We start from the raw sequence: 18,227 nt of genomic DNA on the forward strand, positions 1-18,227 counted from the left end.
TCAAATGACTGGCCCCAAAAAACATAGGAAGTCTCAGCCTTATATATAACCAACTGCTATGCACTCCAGAATCAAAGCAGGCATGGTTGGCTTTGCTTGGCATGGTAAATGATTAACACACACAGATAAAAATGATTAACACACAGGAGTGATCAAATTCTTTAAGCTATTCAGGAGAGCAGGGATATGATATGAGACTGAAACATTATCACAGAGCCCCCCTCCTGCACCCCGGGCCAGGGCTGAGAGGACTCACGTCCGCGAGGCGGCCCACGGTGGTGGTGAAGAGGTGCAGGGTGTTCTCACACATGGACCGCAGGGCCTCGTTAGTCACTTCTTCTGGGTCGGGGGGCCGGTGACCCAGCTGAAACAGGCAGGCAGCCAATATCAAGACCCACTGAAACGGGCTTGACCAAAAGTAACCCGGTAACAGTCGTGTATGGCACTAAATGATTGCAATACCATAGTACACAGCAGAATGCAGTTACATCATTTCACAGTGTATGTCTATTTTGAGTGCACGTCTCATCCTAAATGTATATTAACACATGACGATAACTACTATCTCATGCAAATATGTGAATTTGTACACAAGTGTATATGTGAAATGTACATACTTGGCTGTTGGGGAGGGCGCAGTGCTGGACGATGAATTTGACCAGGGCGTCTCCACCCTCCAGTTCCATGTAGCCATGATGAGCCATGGCACTGATCACCTGAACAACCATCTTCTTCACCTGCAGGAAGCAGTAACAGACACACAAACAGTTACTTTAAAGTGATAAGGTTCATTAGTTTGTATGCCTGTCAAATAACTAAGTTTGGTAAAACAGATTTTCACAGGTCATTGTATGCTCCATAAAAATTTTGCCTCACTACTCAAATGGACACGACACACTGTGTGCTTTCAAAATGTAACGTTTCCTGCATATTCACATGGCTAATGAGATTCATAATTCTTAATTTATTCAATAAAATTAATTTCATCAAGATGACAGCATATGTACTGTTTCTCAGCCTTAAATTTATAGATGCTAAATTTATAGACATTAAAATACTCCAGTTACTGTATATTAAAAGGGACTTATACCTTGTTGCTGTTGTCAAGTAGCGGTACTCTGATGCTGGCAAGAATAAGAGGCCTCTTCACCTCTATGATTGCTAATAAAAGATAAACAAGATTAATCAGTCCTTCAATACTATTAGATCCACTGTAACCTTATAATATGTAGGATTCCCAAGTTTCCTCTGAACATTATAAGGTAGCAATTAATGGGAATAATTGCTAATTACTGAAATAGCGATTTGTCAGTTCACAGCAGAAGAACAATTTGCTAAATGTGTGAAACCTAGGAAAAGGTCAGTAGTGTATAGTCTTACTGGTCTTGGTTAGGCTAACACAGGCCATGCTGGTCTTAGGTCCTACTGGTGATTTTTAAACAGCAGCATGTTGGCTCTGGATCTTACTGGTCTTTGTTAACCCAGGACCATTCTAATTTGGGGTCTTACTGGAGGAGTTGATGAGGTGTCTCAGAACAGCCAGGGACCCCATACGGTTGCGTTCATTGCTGTTCTCCAGTTTCTGAAGAACGAACACAGTCAAGCGGTCCGGGAAGGTGTTTGCTGAGAAGGACGGAAGGAAGGAGGGAGAAAAGCCTTTCTGACATCACTTCCCAAACCATTCAACAGAGCCATGACATTTTGTAAGTACTCCACTATCTTCCTACATCTACTTACAACTAGTAATATTTAAATAACACAAACAAGGAACATATGGTTACTGAAATATATTCATATAAAAACTCAATGTATATCCATGCATATTATTATCATGTCAAGAATGTCAGCATTATTTACACAACAGCTATGTTGTCTAATGTGATCAGTCTTGTCAAACCTACCCATAATGCTGAAACACCTGAGAACCTCATTGTGGTTCTTCACAGTTGGAGGGTTGCTATAGTCTACAGGTGCACACACCTGGAGGGAGAGAACAAGAGCATCATTAACATGTAGTTAAGGAGAAAAGTTCCGAGTTACGAGAAAATCACTTTTGGGCCTTAGGCATAACTAACTTTCATCTACAGTACATACCTACAGCAGTGCCTGCGTTCTGTCAATAAAAACCGGTACCTACCCTCTCTCTCGCCCTCCCACTGCTGTAGCGCAGGTTGAGTCAGCGAATGAGAGGCAGTGATTTATTAGGGCGTGTGAGCGAGCGGACCGCTACCTGCTGATGCAAACCGAGCAGCAGGCCGTCAATCTGGGTCTCCAGCACCCTGCTGCCCATGTTCACGGAAGCATCCAGAATCTGGCACAGGCTCTACGGGGGAGAGAAAACGGCACGCGCAGCCAACGTTACACCAAAGTCTTCCGGGCATAAAGACGCTACACAGGTACCGACAAGGGACTGAGCAGCACAGCAGGAGGAAGACGTTTTCATCAGGATAAGGGCAACAACAGTACAGTATTTAAAAGGCTGCTGAGGCTGTTCTGTGTGAAAATGGGGTGGCAGTGCGACTGAGGAAGAGAACACATAATCACAGGTTTGTGTAGTCATATCCCAGCAGGGACACTAGAGCTGTTCACTTTACCACGGTATTCAAAGTGAATACCCAGCTGTACGAATACAAAACAATCAAATGTAAGGTACAGGCATTCTTTACTCAGTTATAGAACATTGATAACTGAAAATAATTATAAATAAAGCTTTAAAAAATGACATTATTTAAAAAATATTGATAGTATCTCGAAAAATAAAATTAAGACATATTTCAAGCCCAACCTAGCTATATAAATCTCAACTATACTGAATTTGTAACAATTTTCAAGGGAACAAAATTGTTCTCATAAATCTAAGAGATAAAACAACCCACAAAATGGAGTGTATAGTACATTGAGTATTGATAATTGGTTTAAACATTATCCAGGGACCTGTGAGTTCTTTGTGGAGAACAGAAGCATGAGTTAGACAGCGAAGAGAGAGGAACCTTGCTGATGATGTAATGCTCTGTGTTTTTCTTGTAGAGGGAGAGCATTGTGGGAATGAGCTTGGGGAGCTGTTCCTCCAGCTTGTCGTGGGCCATCAGATGACTCATAGGCCCCAGAGCTTCAGCCACAGTCAGCCGCAGCTAGGACAGACAGCAGGGGGAGCTCTGCTCAGATCATGTATCAGATGATAACAACTATGACCTGTCTTCATAACAGGTGTTCAGATTGTAGCCTCCAGCTCAGCAGAAACAAACTACATGTCTCTCTAGCCACTGCAGCTGAACATGAACGAAGAAAATTGGTCGTTAAGCCGTGATAAACCTGATACAGAAAAGCTAATCATAATGTTGAAATTGCTGTAAATTATTGTGCTAGCTAATGGATTACTCGAAAGAATTCAGGCAACAAAAGTGGTCAGAGTCATAACCATATCATTAAATGAGAACACACAGGGCACACCATTAAGAGAGCTGAATTAATAAATACACACTCATCACCGGTACAACAATATCACTGAAAATGGACCAATTAAAAATAATTTACTAAAGTTACCCAATAAGGGATGGCCAGTCATAACTGCACCGCCATATTCTGTCACTTGAAAAAGACACATCTAGCATATAATCTCCCAAACCATGTGAAGTCTTTCTGCTTCATAATCCACCCACTGAACGGCACAGTTCCTGCGCCTGAGCAGAGCACACCTGGTGCAGCTGGTGGAGGCCGATCTGCGGCGCACAGTCAAGCAGAGGAGGAGCTGCTATTGTGCAAACGGCTAAAAGAAAAGACCCTGTCAACTCAAACTTTACATCCCTGGGTGACACTACACTCGGTAGTAGTATAGCCAAGACTTGTCCACTGCACTAAGCCCAAGTGCCTCAGGTGGATATGACACCCTGAAGTGGAGAGATATCCTTTTATGCTGTGTCTTCACATTGTCAACGGACATCTCAGGTCCAGTATTTATTTTCTGTTATTACTAAGTGAAGAGCCCAAAATGGCTTCTTAAGTAGGCTATATTGGAGGACTGCATTATAGGCTATAAAACCTAGCTGGCTGAGGCCCCAGTAATAACCTATGGCATAGGCAGTACAGTAAATTTTATATGTACAGTAAATCTTTTATGTACCCTAAAACTTCAACTGAGTTATTTTATACCTGACTCAGCTACCCCGGGCAGCTCCCTGATAGAGTTTAAAATGAACCGAATACCTAACTGACATCGCACGGAAATAAAAACGCTGAGCGAATCAGTGGAGCCTCGCGTCTAAAACAAAACTGCAAAAGCGTGCTTACTCAGCCAATGACCAATAGACAACCCATTTTGACATTCTGCACAACTCTGACCAACGTACAGTAAGGTCTGACACTTCACCCAGGGTTCGCCTCTGTGGCCAATGGTCCAAACATGCCAGTTAGTAGGGCTGGATATTTCAAGGCCAGTACGAAAGGCACGAGACTGACAGGCCTCTCAGTGAGGCTGTTGAGGAGGACTGATCAAATTAAAGTATCACTGACAGGTCTCCCCACGTCCCTCATTTTCCCTACCTTGGTCTCCCTGCTCTGCAACCAGATGCAGAACAGGATGTCATAGGCAGCATAGACCTCGCTGGAGAAGGTGTCTTTCCGCACCGTGGGGTCTGGGGCCTTGTCCAAGTTAGCCAAGTACTCCAGAATACTTTCACTGAAGTGGCACAGGGCTGGGACAAATGAATAGTGGTCAGCAGCACTCTCAACATTCACTGGTTTTATTCTACTGCCCCACATGCTTTTCTCTCTTAAACTATGTCATACATGTCCCTGGGTGTGCTACTCTGCTACAGTACATTAGACATGGGCCAGAAGGTTACTGTGGAATCATATTACATGCCTCAGGCTCCAATACAGCATGTTACATTTGCACATACTTTCTTTACTAGTGTTACAATATTCTCCAGTTTTCTGTTTTCACTTCTGTTACTCTATGTTACACATACATATACAGACATTTCCATGTTAGTATGCATCTTATTCCATATACCATATATATTGTGCAGAAGTATGACCTCATTACCTATGTGCTAGCAACAGTCTTCCTTTAAGTGTGCCATCATGCATTGGCTAGTTCAACAGTGTTCCCCCCATTTTCAACATAGTACATATTTGGAACAAATCTAAACAAATATACATGATATATTACATAAAATCTACATGAGACCATTTTCTCATATTTCGCACAGCCTCATTGTCAAAGCCACCCGCTGACGCAGCCACCGCAGACAACGATGCTAGCATCAACAATAGCAATGCTGGATAATTTCACCAGAAGCCATTATCAGTTTTCCGGACACCATTACGCAAAGAGCGCCCAGCCCTCCCTGATCAAGCTTTGAAAAATCATTCTGTTCGCGACCACATATTTATGTGAGAGTAGCAGCACTTAGATATGAACTGAAAATAGAAATACAGACCATGTGTGGAAAACAATATGAGACTGAAACTCCCATTAAACCAGATCTCTTTTGGATATGAGCTGTAGCCTCATACGCATGAGATTTAAAACAATGTGATGCCTAACTTCCTCTTCTGATTTGACCAGGAATAAAGTCTGTCATTCTAAAGTAAACTAAAATGTGATGTCTATCTTTGTCACTTGATTTGAAAATTTGAAATGTGAGTTACAAAAATGATGTTAAGGAATTATGAAGTCTGTCCTTGTGGGGCTGAAGGGGGCTTGCAACAGTGTAAGATGTCTCAGTGCTTTTCCAGCAGGTAGTACAAATGAATGCTTCTTTTCTTACCAGAAGAGAAGACCCACTTCATGTTGTCTTGCTTGGCCATGCTCAGCATTGGAAGCATGGTACCCAGGATGGCATTGAGAAAAGGCACCATGCCATACACTGAAATCAACACATTGACTTGTTAGTGTTTAACAGAACCGAGCAGTGGCTTCATGCTTCATTGCTCAAAGAGAATAGCACACCTTCTCTCCTGGATTAGAAAAGGCTATTAACCTTGCAGTGGAAATGTACACAACAAACCTTAATTGCTTTGAATACATATACATAAATATTTCACGTTTCTGTACATCACAGTTTTTAATATAATCGCAAAGCTACACAGAATTCTTCTAATAATTTTTGGTTGTCAGTATATACTTCCTTGTCCATGTTACATTATATCCTTGTCGTTTGTCACAATCTGTGGACTCTCTACAGTTCCTTACTTTCATTTGTTACATTACATTATGCAATGTGCTTTAATTTCCAGATTTTCTAAAATACATACAGAATTAGATTGCAGATATAAATTAACTGAAAATATCTGTAATAATCACAAACACAGAGGTGACATACATCATGTAGAAGGGACATCTGCGCATTATTGTTGAGTCATTTAAACTATGCTATGGCCTCTGAATGCCTCTGAATATGGCCTCTGAATACCATGGGGAAGTGCAGCACGTACGGGTGAAGAGAGTGAAAGTGACACACTTCAGCTAAACCACTTCGGTTCTGCATTCACATGCATAGCGTGAAGGGGCGGCTGATATAACTGCTTTAGTGGAGTTTTGTAGTGAAATGTTTTCATACCATTAGAATCAGAGAGATTTGCCAATGTCTGGACTACAAAGAAGTGAGGCAGCACCCCTGGCTGGAATTTGCTGAGAATCTCCTCCATGATGTCATTGATATGTTTATTCCCCACAGCAACCAAAATATTGCTAGCTGCCTGTTGCCAATCAGGTACTACTTCCTGTAAACGGGGAAGAGGGTTAAAGTATAATGAAGAACAGGGAAGTCACTGACATTTGCATGCACATGACATAAATAATAAAAAAATCAGTCTCTGTAATTAAAAACCAGCTCAGCAATTGCTTAGAATTAAGGCTCATAACTTTTGTTAAAACTTTTTAAACATAATCTTTAACTAACCTTACCTTTGATCTAGTCATCTCATCCGATGCCAGGGAGATTATGCTCTTTATTTTAGGGTAGCTTATGTCATCGATCTTGGACTTCACAACCAGTTCAATGGTTTGCAGGATGACCACTCGATGTCCAACTATCAGCTGTGAACAGGAGGAAAGTGTGATGCTTCACTGCAAATAAAACAGAACTGAAAAACTATTATGTCTTTTTAAATTTTTTTTGATTTGATATGGAAATGCTAGCTGTAATTACAAGGTTTTTTATTTAATAAAACATACAACAAAATAATTTTAATTCTTTGTCCAATATTTCCTCATATACAGTCCAGATGGAACTTATATCTCTCTGGGAAAGACATTTTGTGAAGGTATTCATTATTTCAAGTAATGAACACGTCATTTCAGAACGTCCCTTCGTAGCCACACAGAGTTATTTTAAGCTTCTTGCACATCTTCCCAATTTGGAATGCCCAAACGTATTCCTCAGCTCTCATTGGTGCAAACTCCACTCATAAATTAAGGCAGCACAGAAAAGCATGCGCTCTCGTCCAAAGCACATGATATCAGCTTCTGCTTCTCATTACATTGTAGTTTTCCTCGCCAGGCTCAAACAGACGTGAGCTGGAGGACGACACTTCATGTGCAGCTGAGAAGGTGGACGTGCAACAGCTGAATCGACTGGCGGGAGTAGCAGGTGAGCGATGGGTCACTGTAATACTGACCAACTAAAAACCCTTGTTTCCCTGGGTGCTGCATCAGCCTGAGAAGTTGCCACATTTGACACTGGGACAATATGGTTAAATACCAGACCACATGGGCCCATCCATACACCAGTACAGTTAATAGGAAGAGCAACCCAGCAGCCCCACCACACAGAATTCTTAAACACATAGTAGCCAATTGTTTTTGCTTAAGTTTCCTAACATTTTGCATGTTTGTCTTCCTTTTCCAGATAACCGACAGAAAACAAACAAACTGGCACTATGCCTAACAGACCTCTAGCATTCAGTATATACAGTGAGCTCCATAATAGTCAGAACAAAGACACATTTTTTTTTTTTGGCTCTGTACTCAACTATTTTATCTGCTCAAGCAACTGCCTCCAAGCTCATTGTATAGTGCTTCATCCTACAGCAAGACAATGCTCCCAAACATACTGCTAAAGCAGCAAAGGAGTTTTTCAAAGCCAAAAACCAGAACATTCTTGACTGGCCAAGTCAGTCACCTGATCTGAACATGCGTTTCATATGCTGACCAGAAAACCTAAGACAACCCGCGAAACAAGCAGGAGCTGAAGATCCACTCCACTACAGGTCTGGCAGAGCATCAGCAGAGAAGGTACTCAGTACCTTGTGATGACTATGGAACACAGACTTCAAGTTGTCATTGCTTGCAAAGGATGCAACAAAAAACTAAACATGACTACTTTCACTGACATAACAGTAATTTGTCCCAAACATTATGGTACCCTGAAATGGGGGACTATGAATAAAAAGTGCAGTAATTTCTACATAGTGAAAAAAAAATGTATAAAAATAACCTTTAATAAAATCTGAGAACCTGCACCACATGTGAATTGTTTGATTACAAGTATAAAATTGTGGAGTACAGAGCCAAAACAAGCTAGAATATGTCTCTGTCCCAAATGTTATGGAGCTCACTGTATAAGAACACTGCAAGTGAGGTCATGACTGTCCTGTGCCTAACAGCTAATCAAGCACCACCGCCTTACTTGGTCCTTATTCTAACTCTGATCATTAGGGGAAAAACATTCAAGTGATCAAAGGCCAGTACTTATTGTAGTCCTGAGGTTAGCATCTTCCCCTTTCTGTACTACTGACAGTTAAAGACAGGTCATGTGAATAAAATGTATCTGTATAAAACCATGTGCCAGACATATGACTGAGACCATGAGGCAATACAGACATCATATGGTGCATGTTTCTCAATCAATGACAAAGCAAGAAGCCAAATCTATTAAAAAGGTTTGGTTTAGTTTTATCAGGCAAACTCTTGTGTCTTTGCCATGTTACAGTTCCGAATGCCCAGGACACTGTTTCTGCATGTAGCATCAAAGATATGACTCTTTCCTTCGGAGCAATGCCATAAAAAATCATTTTCAATTCAGTCATAGCAATCCTATTCACCTAATCACAGCTTCCTTCCCTAGTTCTGTCAGTATTATTTACAGTTTAAGAGATCTACAAGAAATGTTCTTGATTATTCTACTCCAAGGGTGCAGATTTCAATGTGCGTAGCCTTAATCTGAAAAAAACACTCACAGCAAAATCATACTGTACATACAACAAGAAGTCACGTTTATTTGTTTTACATTTATTTACCCAGGAAGGTGGGCAGAGAACCAGTTTGTTTCCTCTTTTTAAACTGGTAATTTTGCTAAATAAAGTGAGTAAGTATGATAGGTGGAAGTAATAAAAATCATCAACTGAAAGCTGAATCCATTAAAATGCAATAAAATGAAATGATGAATCAAATGCAATCATATTAAGTGTTTAATCAAATTTAATGTCACATCTAATAAAATGCAATTAAATTAAATGTTAAAGTGTTAAAATGCTATCAAATGAAATAATACCTCAGTGATACAATTTACAAATCATTCTATCATTGTACTATTTGAGCGCCTTGACATTTAATCAATTCGATGCACTGCAATTCCAATCGCCACCACTTTTATCAGTTCGCTGCAGCTTTCGCTACAACTTTCATCAATTCGATGCCACTTTCAACAACACTTTTATCAATTTGAGGGCAGTTTCAGTTTAACCATGTGGCAATCAAATTGTCCCGCCCACCGACCTAGGTTACATCTACACATTTGACAATCAGTAGTTCTTGCAATTTAGACTGTTTGGACTATTCAGCCATGGGATCGTGCGCTCACCTGTCCGTGAGCATGGTATTGGTAGGTGTCTATGATGGAAAAGATATATGGTGTGTGATTTCAATGTCACCCACCAAAGACTCGCAATTCAATCGTTTCAGCATTAATTTAATCATTGTTACTTCCACCCCTCATAGGTGAGGACCAAGCAGACTATCAGCTGGCGGGATGATTGTGTGGCCAAATGCAGTTTGAGACCCAGTTTTGGGAATTTGACCAGGGAATCAGCTACTGACAGCCCGCACTCTTTCAACGAGTGCCCTGGTCTCTAAAGAGCACAGCGCGTCAGAACCTGGTGTAAACATCTTGGCTGACCTTGGGATGCTTCAGCAGGTAGTCCTGGCACATGAACAGGATCTTGTCAGGTTGCTGTTTGCCTAGTCTCAGCATGGACTTCCTGACCTGCTCCTGCACCACAGGATCCCGGTCATTGGCAGCATCCATGAGCGCCAGGGACACCTCTGGAGAGAAGAGCAGGGACGCACAAAAGGAGACACCTTAATCAATTAACCATTCAGCTTCACATTCAAAATGGAATATTTTCAATCGGGGCCAAAGGACAAGCAATGGCTAAGCCAGCATAAGTATAAGACATCCAGTTACAAAAGAACGTAACAGCAGGGGGACAGTGCGATGGAATTCCAAATCAAGACACTTGATTTGTCTCAAGAGTACAGACAAAGACAACAGAACTGTGGTTTGCCCAACATGACACTTAATAAGGCGGAAAATTTCAGTCTGGAAGATCAGATTCAGTCAAACTGATGCCAGCGCATGAACAAAGTCTGGGTGAAGAGGTGAGGATGAAGTAGCACCAGCCACTAACAAAGGAGTAATATAATGGGCCAAGCGCATGGTGAGTATTCAGTGCATCCAAAAAAAATCACCATTTCAAAATGCACAAGCTTTTTTATTTTTTACCACAAATTAATAACTGAGCAACAATGAATGCCTACTTACTGTACATGACACAAGCTAACTGTTAATTGTGGAATGAAGCATTAGATAAACCAGTCTTGGTTTCCCTTTAAATAAGCAGATCATCATTGGGCTACTTACGCTCCACATCTGACTCCTCCATACTGCCTGTAGAGAGGCTTCTGGTGGACAATCAGGAATGCATCTGTTGCACCTGCTGCCAGAACTCACTCCTCCAGATAACATAAGTTCACAGACAAAAAGAGATCGAGTGTAATGATAAATAATTACAATGTTGCACAGATTTTCATCAGACGCTTAGGTATATGTGACCCCCTCCATCAACAGACTTGGTCTCACCAAACAAACGTCAAAGGTCTTATTTAAGTCAAGGATGTAAAGTGAGAGTGCACAGGTCACGTTACCTAGGCTTAAATGACAAATTCAAGATAAACTACATAACCAAAATTATGTAGACACCCGAACATCACACCTAAAAGTGCTTGTTGAACATCTCATTAGTGCATTAGTGAGGTCAGGCACTGATGTTGGGCGAGAAGGCCTGACTCGCAGTCGGTGTTCCAATTCATCCATAAGGTGTTCGATGGGCTTGAGCTCAGAGCTCTGTGCAGGCCAGTCAAGTTCTTCCACATCAAACTCAGAAAACCATTCCTTTATGGATCTCGCTTTTTCACACAGGGGCAATGTCATGTTGAGGAAAGGGCCTTCCCAAAACTGTTGCCAAAAAGTTAAAAGCACACAATTCTATAGAATATCAATGTGTCATAGCAAAATTTCCCTTCACTGGAACTAATGGGCTGAGCCCAAACCAGGAAAAACAGCCCCAAACCATTATTCATCCTCCACAAAACTTTACAGTTAGCACTACACATTCAGGCACGGAGCATTCTCCTGGCATTCGCCAAACCCAGATTCATCCATCAGAGGATGGCAGATAGTGAAGTGTGATTCATCACTCCAGAGAACACACTTCTACTGCTTTAATGGTGGTGTGCTTTACATCACTCCAGCAGACGCTTGGCATTGCGCATGGTGATCTTAGGCTTGTGTGCAGCTGCTTTGCCATAGAAACCCACTTCATTAAGCTCCCAACAAACAGTTCTTGTACTGATGTTGCCTGATTGACTTGTTGGAGAAACAGCCATGTTTTCCTATGACAGTGCCGTCTTGAAAGTCACTGAGCTCTACAGTACCAGTCCCATTCTAATGCAAATGCTGGCCTATGGAGATTGTATGGCTGTATGCTTGATTTTATGCACCTGTATGCAATAGGTGCGGCTGAAGTAGCAAAAACCACTGACTTTAAGGGGTGTCCACATACTTGCCACGTAGTGTATTTCCATCAATGACTGTAAAAATGCTAATTACCTTAGCTGTCTAGAGAGCTAAACTTCCGTCACATTCATTCCATTGCAATGTCATTGGTCCGGTATGAGGCTTGACTAGTCGAAGGCCAAGTCCGTCTCTGTATTGACATTCACAACGTACACGTCTGTGGTCACTGTCTGATTAACCAAACACAGCATGAGCGATGTTTCAAAAATGCTTCTACTGCAACACAGCAGGACAGAATAGCAATGTGAATTCGACATGAGGACATGTGCCATCTGGAAAGCAAGCAAAAACGCGCTATTGAAGTTACTTACTGGCACTAGTTAGGTCAGCTGCTTTCTTAATGCAATTGATGTGAAACGTAAGCTAATTCGGTAGTGAGCGAGCAATCAGATCAAACTAATCAGATATAATGCCACGGGTACAAGTTTTCATAAAGATAACTAAGTTAGCTAAGGAACCTGATTCATTGAAAGTCACAAGAATAACGTTAACAGAACATTGTTGCTTGTAGCAGTTATAGTGACCGGGTTAACAACACCTCGTAAAAACGAACCCAGTCACTTAGCAAGACAGTTATAAATCAATAGTTGTAGCATAGTAGTTGAATAACGTTATCCAGCTGGCAACATACTTCCTCGATTTCTAGTCTTCCTTGATGCATCGTCACTAGCGTTAGCTAGCTTGCTGTTAGCCACGGCAAAAAAAAATAGTTATCAGGCAAGGTTAGTCGGTTGGCGACATGAGACACCCATTAATGCAAACGAGAAATCTGAAATATTTAAACAATGCATTCTTCACAGTCAATAATTACTTCATGCAAAATATTACATTGATACGACGCGCACGCATTATTTCTTACCTTTCGAAGTAGCTTCTAGCTATTTAGCTAGCTAGCTTCGTATTGCACAATGCCAGACAGATGCTAGCTAATGTCCCTGCAGTACACTTTCCAAGCAAGCTTTCAAGGGTTTTGTGTGAAATAAAGTGAAATTATTTAAATGTAGCCACTGCCCTTGTGTGATGTCAATGTAGCGAAAGTATTCACCTCGGCTTGTCAATTTTCTACAAATAGAGGTAAATACACTTCACTTGCATGTATCACTGCATTGCATTGCAGGTAAACACGCCTAGTCATGTGCTCAAAGTCAGGAGGAACGTATCAGGATGGGCGTGTCGATATCAGTCCTCCAAGCTCGTTAAAGTACCATAGAGTTTTAATGTCACGTCAAATAATGGAGTGAACTTCAAGTTCAGAAAAGCTCTATTTGACATATTTTACAACATAACTTAATTTGTCAAAGTATCAATGTATTATTATTATTATTATTATTATTATTATTATTATTATTGTGTGCGTGGGGGGAACTGATCAAATGAAATAGGCTATTTTCACGACGAGCACACTTACAGTAGACAGTAGGATCAGATCAGGTCTTTTCTGAATCTGCGATTTCTCAGTTTAAGATTCCATAAGGGGACTTTGTAAGTACGCACTTTGAATTTTTTACAGTCTCTGGTACGCACTCTTTTACTGCATCACAGCTCAGCTGTTCTCCAGGCGAGCATAAAGCGTCACCGACGATTTTCTCTCTCTTGATGCGGTAGAGCTGAATTGCAGAAACTCTGACGTAGCCTTGTTCGTATATAATCTTAAAGGATATGGGCTGAAGCTTATAACAAAAGAATGTCCGTCTTTGTTTTTTTTTCCTTCAAATATTCTGTTCAAACTCAAACTGGAAGAATAACAAGTGCTTCTTGCAGACATCATATTACATTTATTTGGCAGTAATGTTTTATGGAGAACCATCCAATTCCATTGGTTTTGATGAAACAGACTGAGGTAATTAGTGTGGTTTTGGACTATTGATACAAGGAGTTGTAGTGGTCTCTAGTCTAATTGTGGTCTTCATGTAACAATGCGGGCCTAGACAATCTCCCAGCTGTGAAACAATCCATATTTCGCTGGCGCAATGGAAACTGAAAGTTGTACTGTATCTGGCATTTAGAAGCCTTAGTGCAGAGGCCTCATCAAAAAGTAGGTACTCTGGGACTTCCATTTGAGTAAACTTGAAGGATGTTTTCTTAAACAAATTCATCCATCACTCAACATTGCCTAAGCACACCTGAGCAATAGCCAACTATGTAGTAATCTATTTTCCACCAGAGCATGCCACACCCATCTTGGTTGTCAGTCTTGTAAGTCTTGCACAGTAGTATGAATCAGCAAAGACCACCAGAGGGAGCAGGGCAACTGGGGCCATGCGGCCAGGCTGGCAGCACAACTTGCCCCAGGCTTACACGGAACAGGATGTAGGACTTACTTGCCTTCACCTGCAAAAACACACACAGGCAGGAAAACCAGAGCAACCAGAAGAATGTGACCACTATGTCAACACTGCTCTTTAACTGAAAAACAGAAGTCCTGGCAAGTCTTCCTTCCTCTCACAGAAAACATACGATCTTTTTTTCTTACAAGGTTTTTACATTAAGGAAGTGTGATGTCATGTAAATCAGTTATCCGAGAGGAAGCAACGCAAATGAAAATGACTAGTTAAGTAGTCAGAAACATAAGATATTGCAATGTCCTTGTCTGTAAGGGAGTAAAAACATACCCTGTGTTCTCATCACAATTTTCTTCCGTTGGAAATATAATTCACGATCAGAAGTAAGCCACGTCCTGTTGCTCTCAATGCATTATTGAAGTTAATAATCTTAATATAATCTCTCTAAAACAAGATTATTTTATGTTGCATTTGGGTGGAAAGTGTGTATCTGCTGTTCCAGGTTCACCTTGTTATTATAATGTTCGCATATGTTGATAGAACAAAGCAGGGGAGTAATACAAGTTTACTGACTTGCGTAATCACATCGTTATTCATCTCTGATGAAATATGTAATCGTGGGAAACCATGTGATTCAGTCCTTAGAGCTAGTCAAAACTTCTAACATGACTGCTACCAGGAGTTTAATATACAGATGGAATTTAAAATATATGTCAGTTCTCTCATTGAATTTGGCAAATAGTTCCACTGGAAAGTATAGTGAATACTGAAAGATCAATGACCTGCAGTTATTAGACAGGTCAATTGTGGAATGCAAATGCTTGAAAAACAGTGGTGCCACTGTACATGTACTTATTATGCCACGAATACCTCAAGGGCAGGTTAGCCTCCCATCCCCCCCACCCCCAACACACACACACACACACTCACAAAACCTGGAAGTCAAACAAATCATCACATCATTGAAAGGTTGTTAGCTTGATTTGTTAATTTGTATTTTGAAACTAGAAAAACTTATAGTACTGACACAGCCTGGACGATATCCAGCCCAATACTTTATCCACCTACTTCAAATATAATTCTGCTTTACTCATCCAGCAAGTGGACAGTTGGCAGGAGACAGGGTTTGGTTTATTATTACGTGAATATTTTAGCACTGGGCATTGTCTGTGTATAAGCTACATGTCTCAGTTCTATGGAAATTACTCTAAATGTTAAACGTTTTAAAATGTAGTTTCAAATATATAGAAAAATATATAATGAGTGCTGGCAGTTAGCAAATGGGAAAACATCTCTTGCGGATAGAAAATCTTTATAGCCCCAGTGAAGCTAATGAGCTGCTCAAGTAAATGTGTGTTTGTTTTATTCCATGCTGATCAGCACTATGCTTGTCATTTTGTAGTGACATTTTGAGGAAATTCTTATATCCAGCCAAGCTTGTTGAATTTGTTCAGCCACGGTGGCAGAGCGGCTTAAGCATTTATGAATTTTTAAGCTTCATTGCACAATGTGCGGCTTGGCGTGTAAGTCAGCAGCATTGAAATAAATGCATCAGAATTAAAGGTGCCAAACTCACAAAAATAATTGCTTTTTGGTGCAGTCTGGGTTCTTCTCTTTTAGAGGCTTGTTTTTAATGGTCATCATTGATAAATCACTCTCTAAAGAAAAAACCTTTAACTTCACCCCCAGCTGGATCCCTGTGCACCAAGTCTGTGTTATGGAAGACAACTGCCAAAACACCAGCAACAGGAGAGTGCAAATGAAGTCTAACTAGGTCCAACAAATGATAATCTAATGAATGTGTATTGTACTATAAACAGTGGCTTTAGTAAGTAGTAGTTATGCATTATTTGGTAATCAGTGTCGTGTTGTTCAATGTTATTTTCAGTCATATTCTCTGCTTAATTAAAATTAGAAGTGAGAAACAAGAAAAATTAAATCTGAAAAACTGTCAGTAACTCTGTGAATCATTTAAATAAAAGGTGAGCACTGTATGTCCAATATTTCATCTGAATGACTACTGAAAGAGAACATTGTGGTCATGGGAAGATGTTAATTTTTTTTGCAGTGATCAGCTTTGGGGTTTGTGCTGAAATCCTCTAGTGGTTTGAGGTGTTATTTTCTTTCTTTCCAATCTAGTGGAACGTACTCTGTTCCTACACTGTTTATGTTCAACAGCAGGATATGGACTTAATGAGGATGGGGAGGTCAATGGGCATTTTTCTCTATTGCAAACTATAATGTTCCACTGAAACATTAAAGTGATATTCATCTGACGTATTAAGAAGTACCAGCACCTCAGGGGTTCTTTCTTTATATCAAAATAAGACAAGGAATAAATATATAATAATAAGGGGGACTTCATGAACTGTACAAGTCCATGAAGTTTATAACATTTTCGTACACTTATCGTACATTCCTAAACATGTTGTATGAGGATATGTGTTTTAATCATGCATGATGTATTATCTCTCTTTTGATCATTTATTTACCCGAATGAGTTACAATGCCATCATGGTAAAATGCATTGTATTTACTGTATATAACAGGAGCAAAAAGAGCACATGAAAATGTAACTCCCCGCAACCCCATGTATGGGTGTTAGTCTGATGATTACTGATGCCCAATATTAAACATGGCCCATGTGATGACAGTCTAGCCTCAAAGCTGGTTCTAGCCTACTATGAAAGCTAGTTTTGTCACAGGAAAAGGCCTATATCCAGTTGCTCAGCATCAACTTTCTCCTGTGAATGGTGTCATGGAATTTTTGTTCCCTTTAGTTAACACAGTATCAAGTTGGGAATTTGATTTTATATAAAGTTATGTTGACTCATGAAAAAAGGCAAAATTTTGATATTTTATATTGAGGCTAATCAATATAACTGCTTAGTGGTTAATTTCATTATTAGCTCCATAAACACATTTGTTGAGAGAGTTTTCCAACCCAGAAGTAGCAGTACATCCCAGTTGTAATTTTTACTAACATATATTTATTGAATTGTCCACTGTTGCATTTGGTAAGGCACCAAATAACCCAGGAATTTAAAACCTGTGTTTCCAACAGCTAATTATATCTTTGGTAAATAAAGGTGAATGCTCTAATTAGCTGGAAAACCCAACTAATATTTACGCTTTTGAAGTGAAAGAGACTATATAATGCAATGGGAGATTGTTTCACATTAAAAACTTGACAATAACAGAAATAACCATGTTTGTCCAGTCAATTCATCAATGTAATTAAATGCTAATTTGCAAGTCTGGGCCTAATCCAATAAATTTTTTAGAAACTAACATTTATTGTTTCTGAATTTTGTCATCAGACTATTACTTTTATTTAATTACAGTTCTAATGTTGAAACCACATGGTTCATTATACATTTTGTATATAAACGCATTAACAAGGACATATTATGCAGACAACAGCACTGGACCATTCTACATTATTGGTTCTGTTAAGTCAAGTTTTCTTTTGATTTTTAAATGGGCTTGGTCTAATAGGTGGGCGGTAAATTAGAAACCCAGCCACAGTCAGGCTTGGTAATGCTTTTTTAAATATCACATCCGCTGATTTGTGGGGTCTACCATTTATGAAATGCTATATTTCCAGAGCTCCAAGCATGTTCTCACTACAGAAATTAATGGTCCAGCAAGGCTGATCACTCCAGAGCTCTGACAGACCCCATAATGACAGATTTAAGGAGTCAGACAAGATAGAGAGAAAAGCTTTATTAAACAACATTAAACAAATTAGACGCCAACAGGCATAAGGACACTGAGACCAGTTCTAATTAGGAATTCATAACGCTGAAACAATTTGGCCTTGATTCGCCAAACTGTACTGTACATGGGGGATTAACAGCAATAT

At 40.1% G+C, this 18,227-nt stretch overlaps 1 protein-coding gene and 1 long non-coding RNA gene across 4 annotated transcripts in view; one reads left to right on the top strand and one right to left on the bottom strand.

Moving 5' to 3' along the window:
* mroh1 (maestro heat-like repeat family member 1) overlaps window positions 1–13,233 on the bottom strand; it is a 37,557-nt gene extending 24,324 nt beyond the window's left edge. Inside the window, exons 1-14 of one of the 3 annotated variants that reach the window (XM_035413315.1) lie at window positions 12,940–13,232; window positions 10,866–10,957; window positions 10,122–10,267; window positions 6,911–7,042; window positions 6,564–6,726; window positions 5,772–5,870; window positions 4,540–4,691; window positions 2,991–3,131; window positions 2,231–2,323; window positions 1,902–1,980; window positions 1,510–1,623; window positions 1,091–1,161; window positions 618–737; window positions 257–364 (exon numbers count right to left, since the gene is read on the bottom strand). In XM_035413315.1, the coding sequence (XP_035269206.1) occupies window positions 257–364; window positions 618–737; window positions 1,091–1,161; window positions 1,510–1,623; window positions 1,902–1,980; window positions 2,231–2,323; window positions 2,991–3,131; window positions 4,540–4,691; window positions 5,772–5,870; window positions 6,564–6,726; window positions 6,911–7,042; window positions 10,122–10,267; window positions 10,866–10,887 (1,440 nt within the window). In that variant the 5' untranslated portion in view covers window positions 10,888–10,957; window positions 12,940–13,232. Of the gene's footprint in view, window positions 1–256; window positions 365–617; window positions 738–1,090; window positions 1,162–1,509; window positions 1,624–1,901; window positions 1,981–2,230; window positions 2,324–2,990; window positions 3,132–4,539; window positions 4,692–5,771; window positions 5,871–6,563; window positions 6,727–6,910; window positions 7,043–10,121; window positions 10,268–10,865; window positions 10,958–12,939 lie in introns of all 3 variants that reach the window. The other 2 variants (XM_035413324.1, XM_035413332.1) reach the window with 2 other exon arrangements.
* A 347-nt stretch (window positions 13,234–13,580) lies between these two features.
* LOC118225229 lies at window positions 13,581–17,653 on the top strand. The gene is made up of 2 exons (XR_004764788.1): window positions 13,581–14,745; window positions 16,052–17,653. It is a non-coding gene; the product is annotated as an uncharacterized LOC118225229 (long non-coding RNA).
* The last annotated feature ends 574 nt before the right edge of the window (window positions 17,654–18,227 follow it).

Source organism: Anguilla anguilla, chromosome 1 (assembly GCF_013347855.1).
Source record: "Anguilla anguilla isolate fAngAng1 chromosome 1, fAngAng1.pri, whole genome shotgun sequence".
In the NCBI taxonomy this organism is placed as follows: Eukaryota; Metazoa; Chordata; class Actinopteri; order Anguilliformes; family Anguillidae; genus Anguilla; species Anguilla anguilla.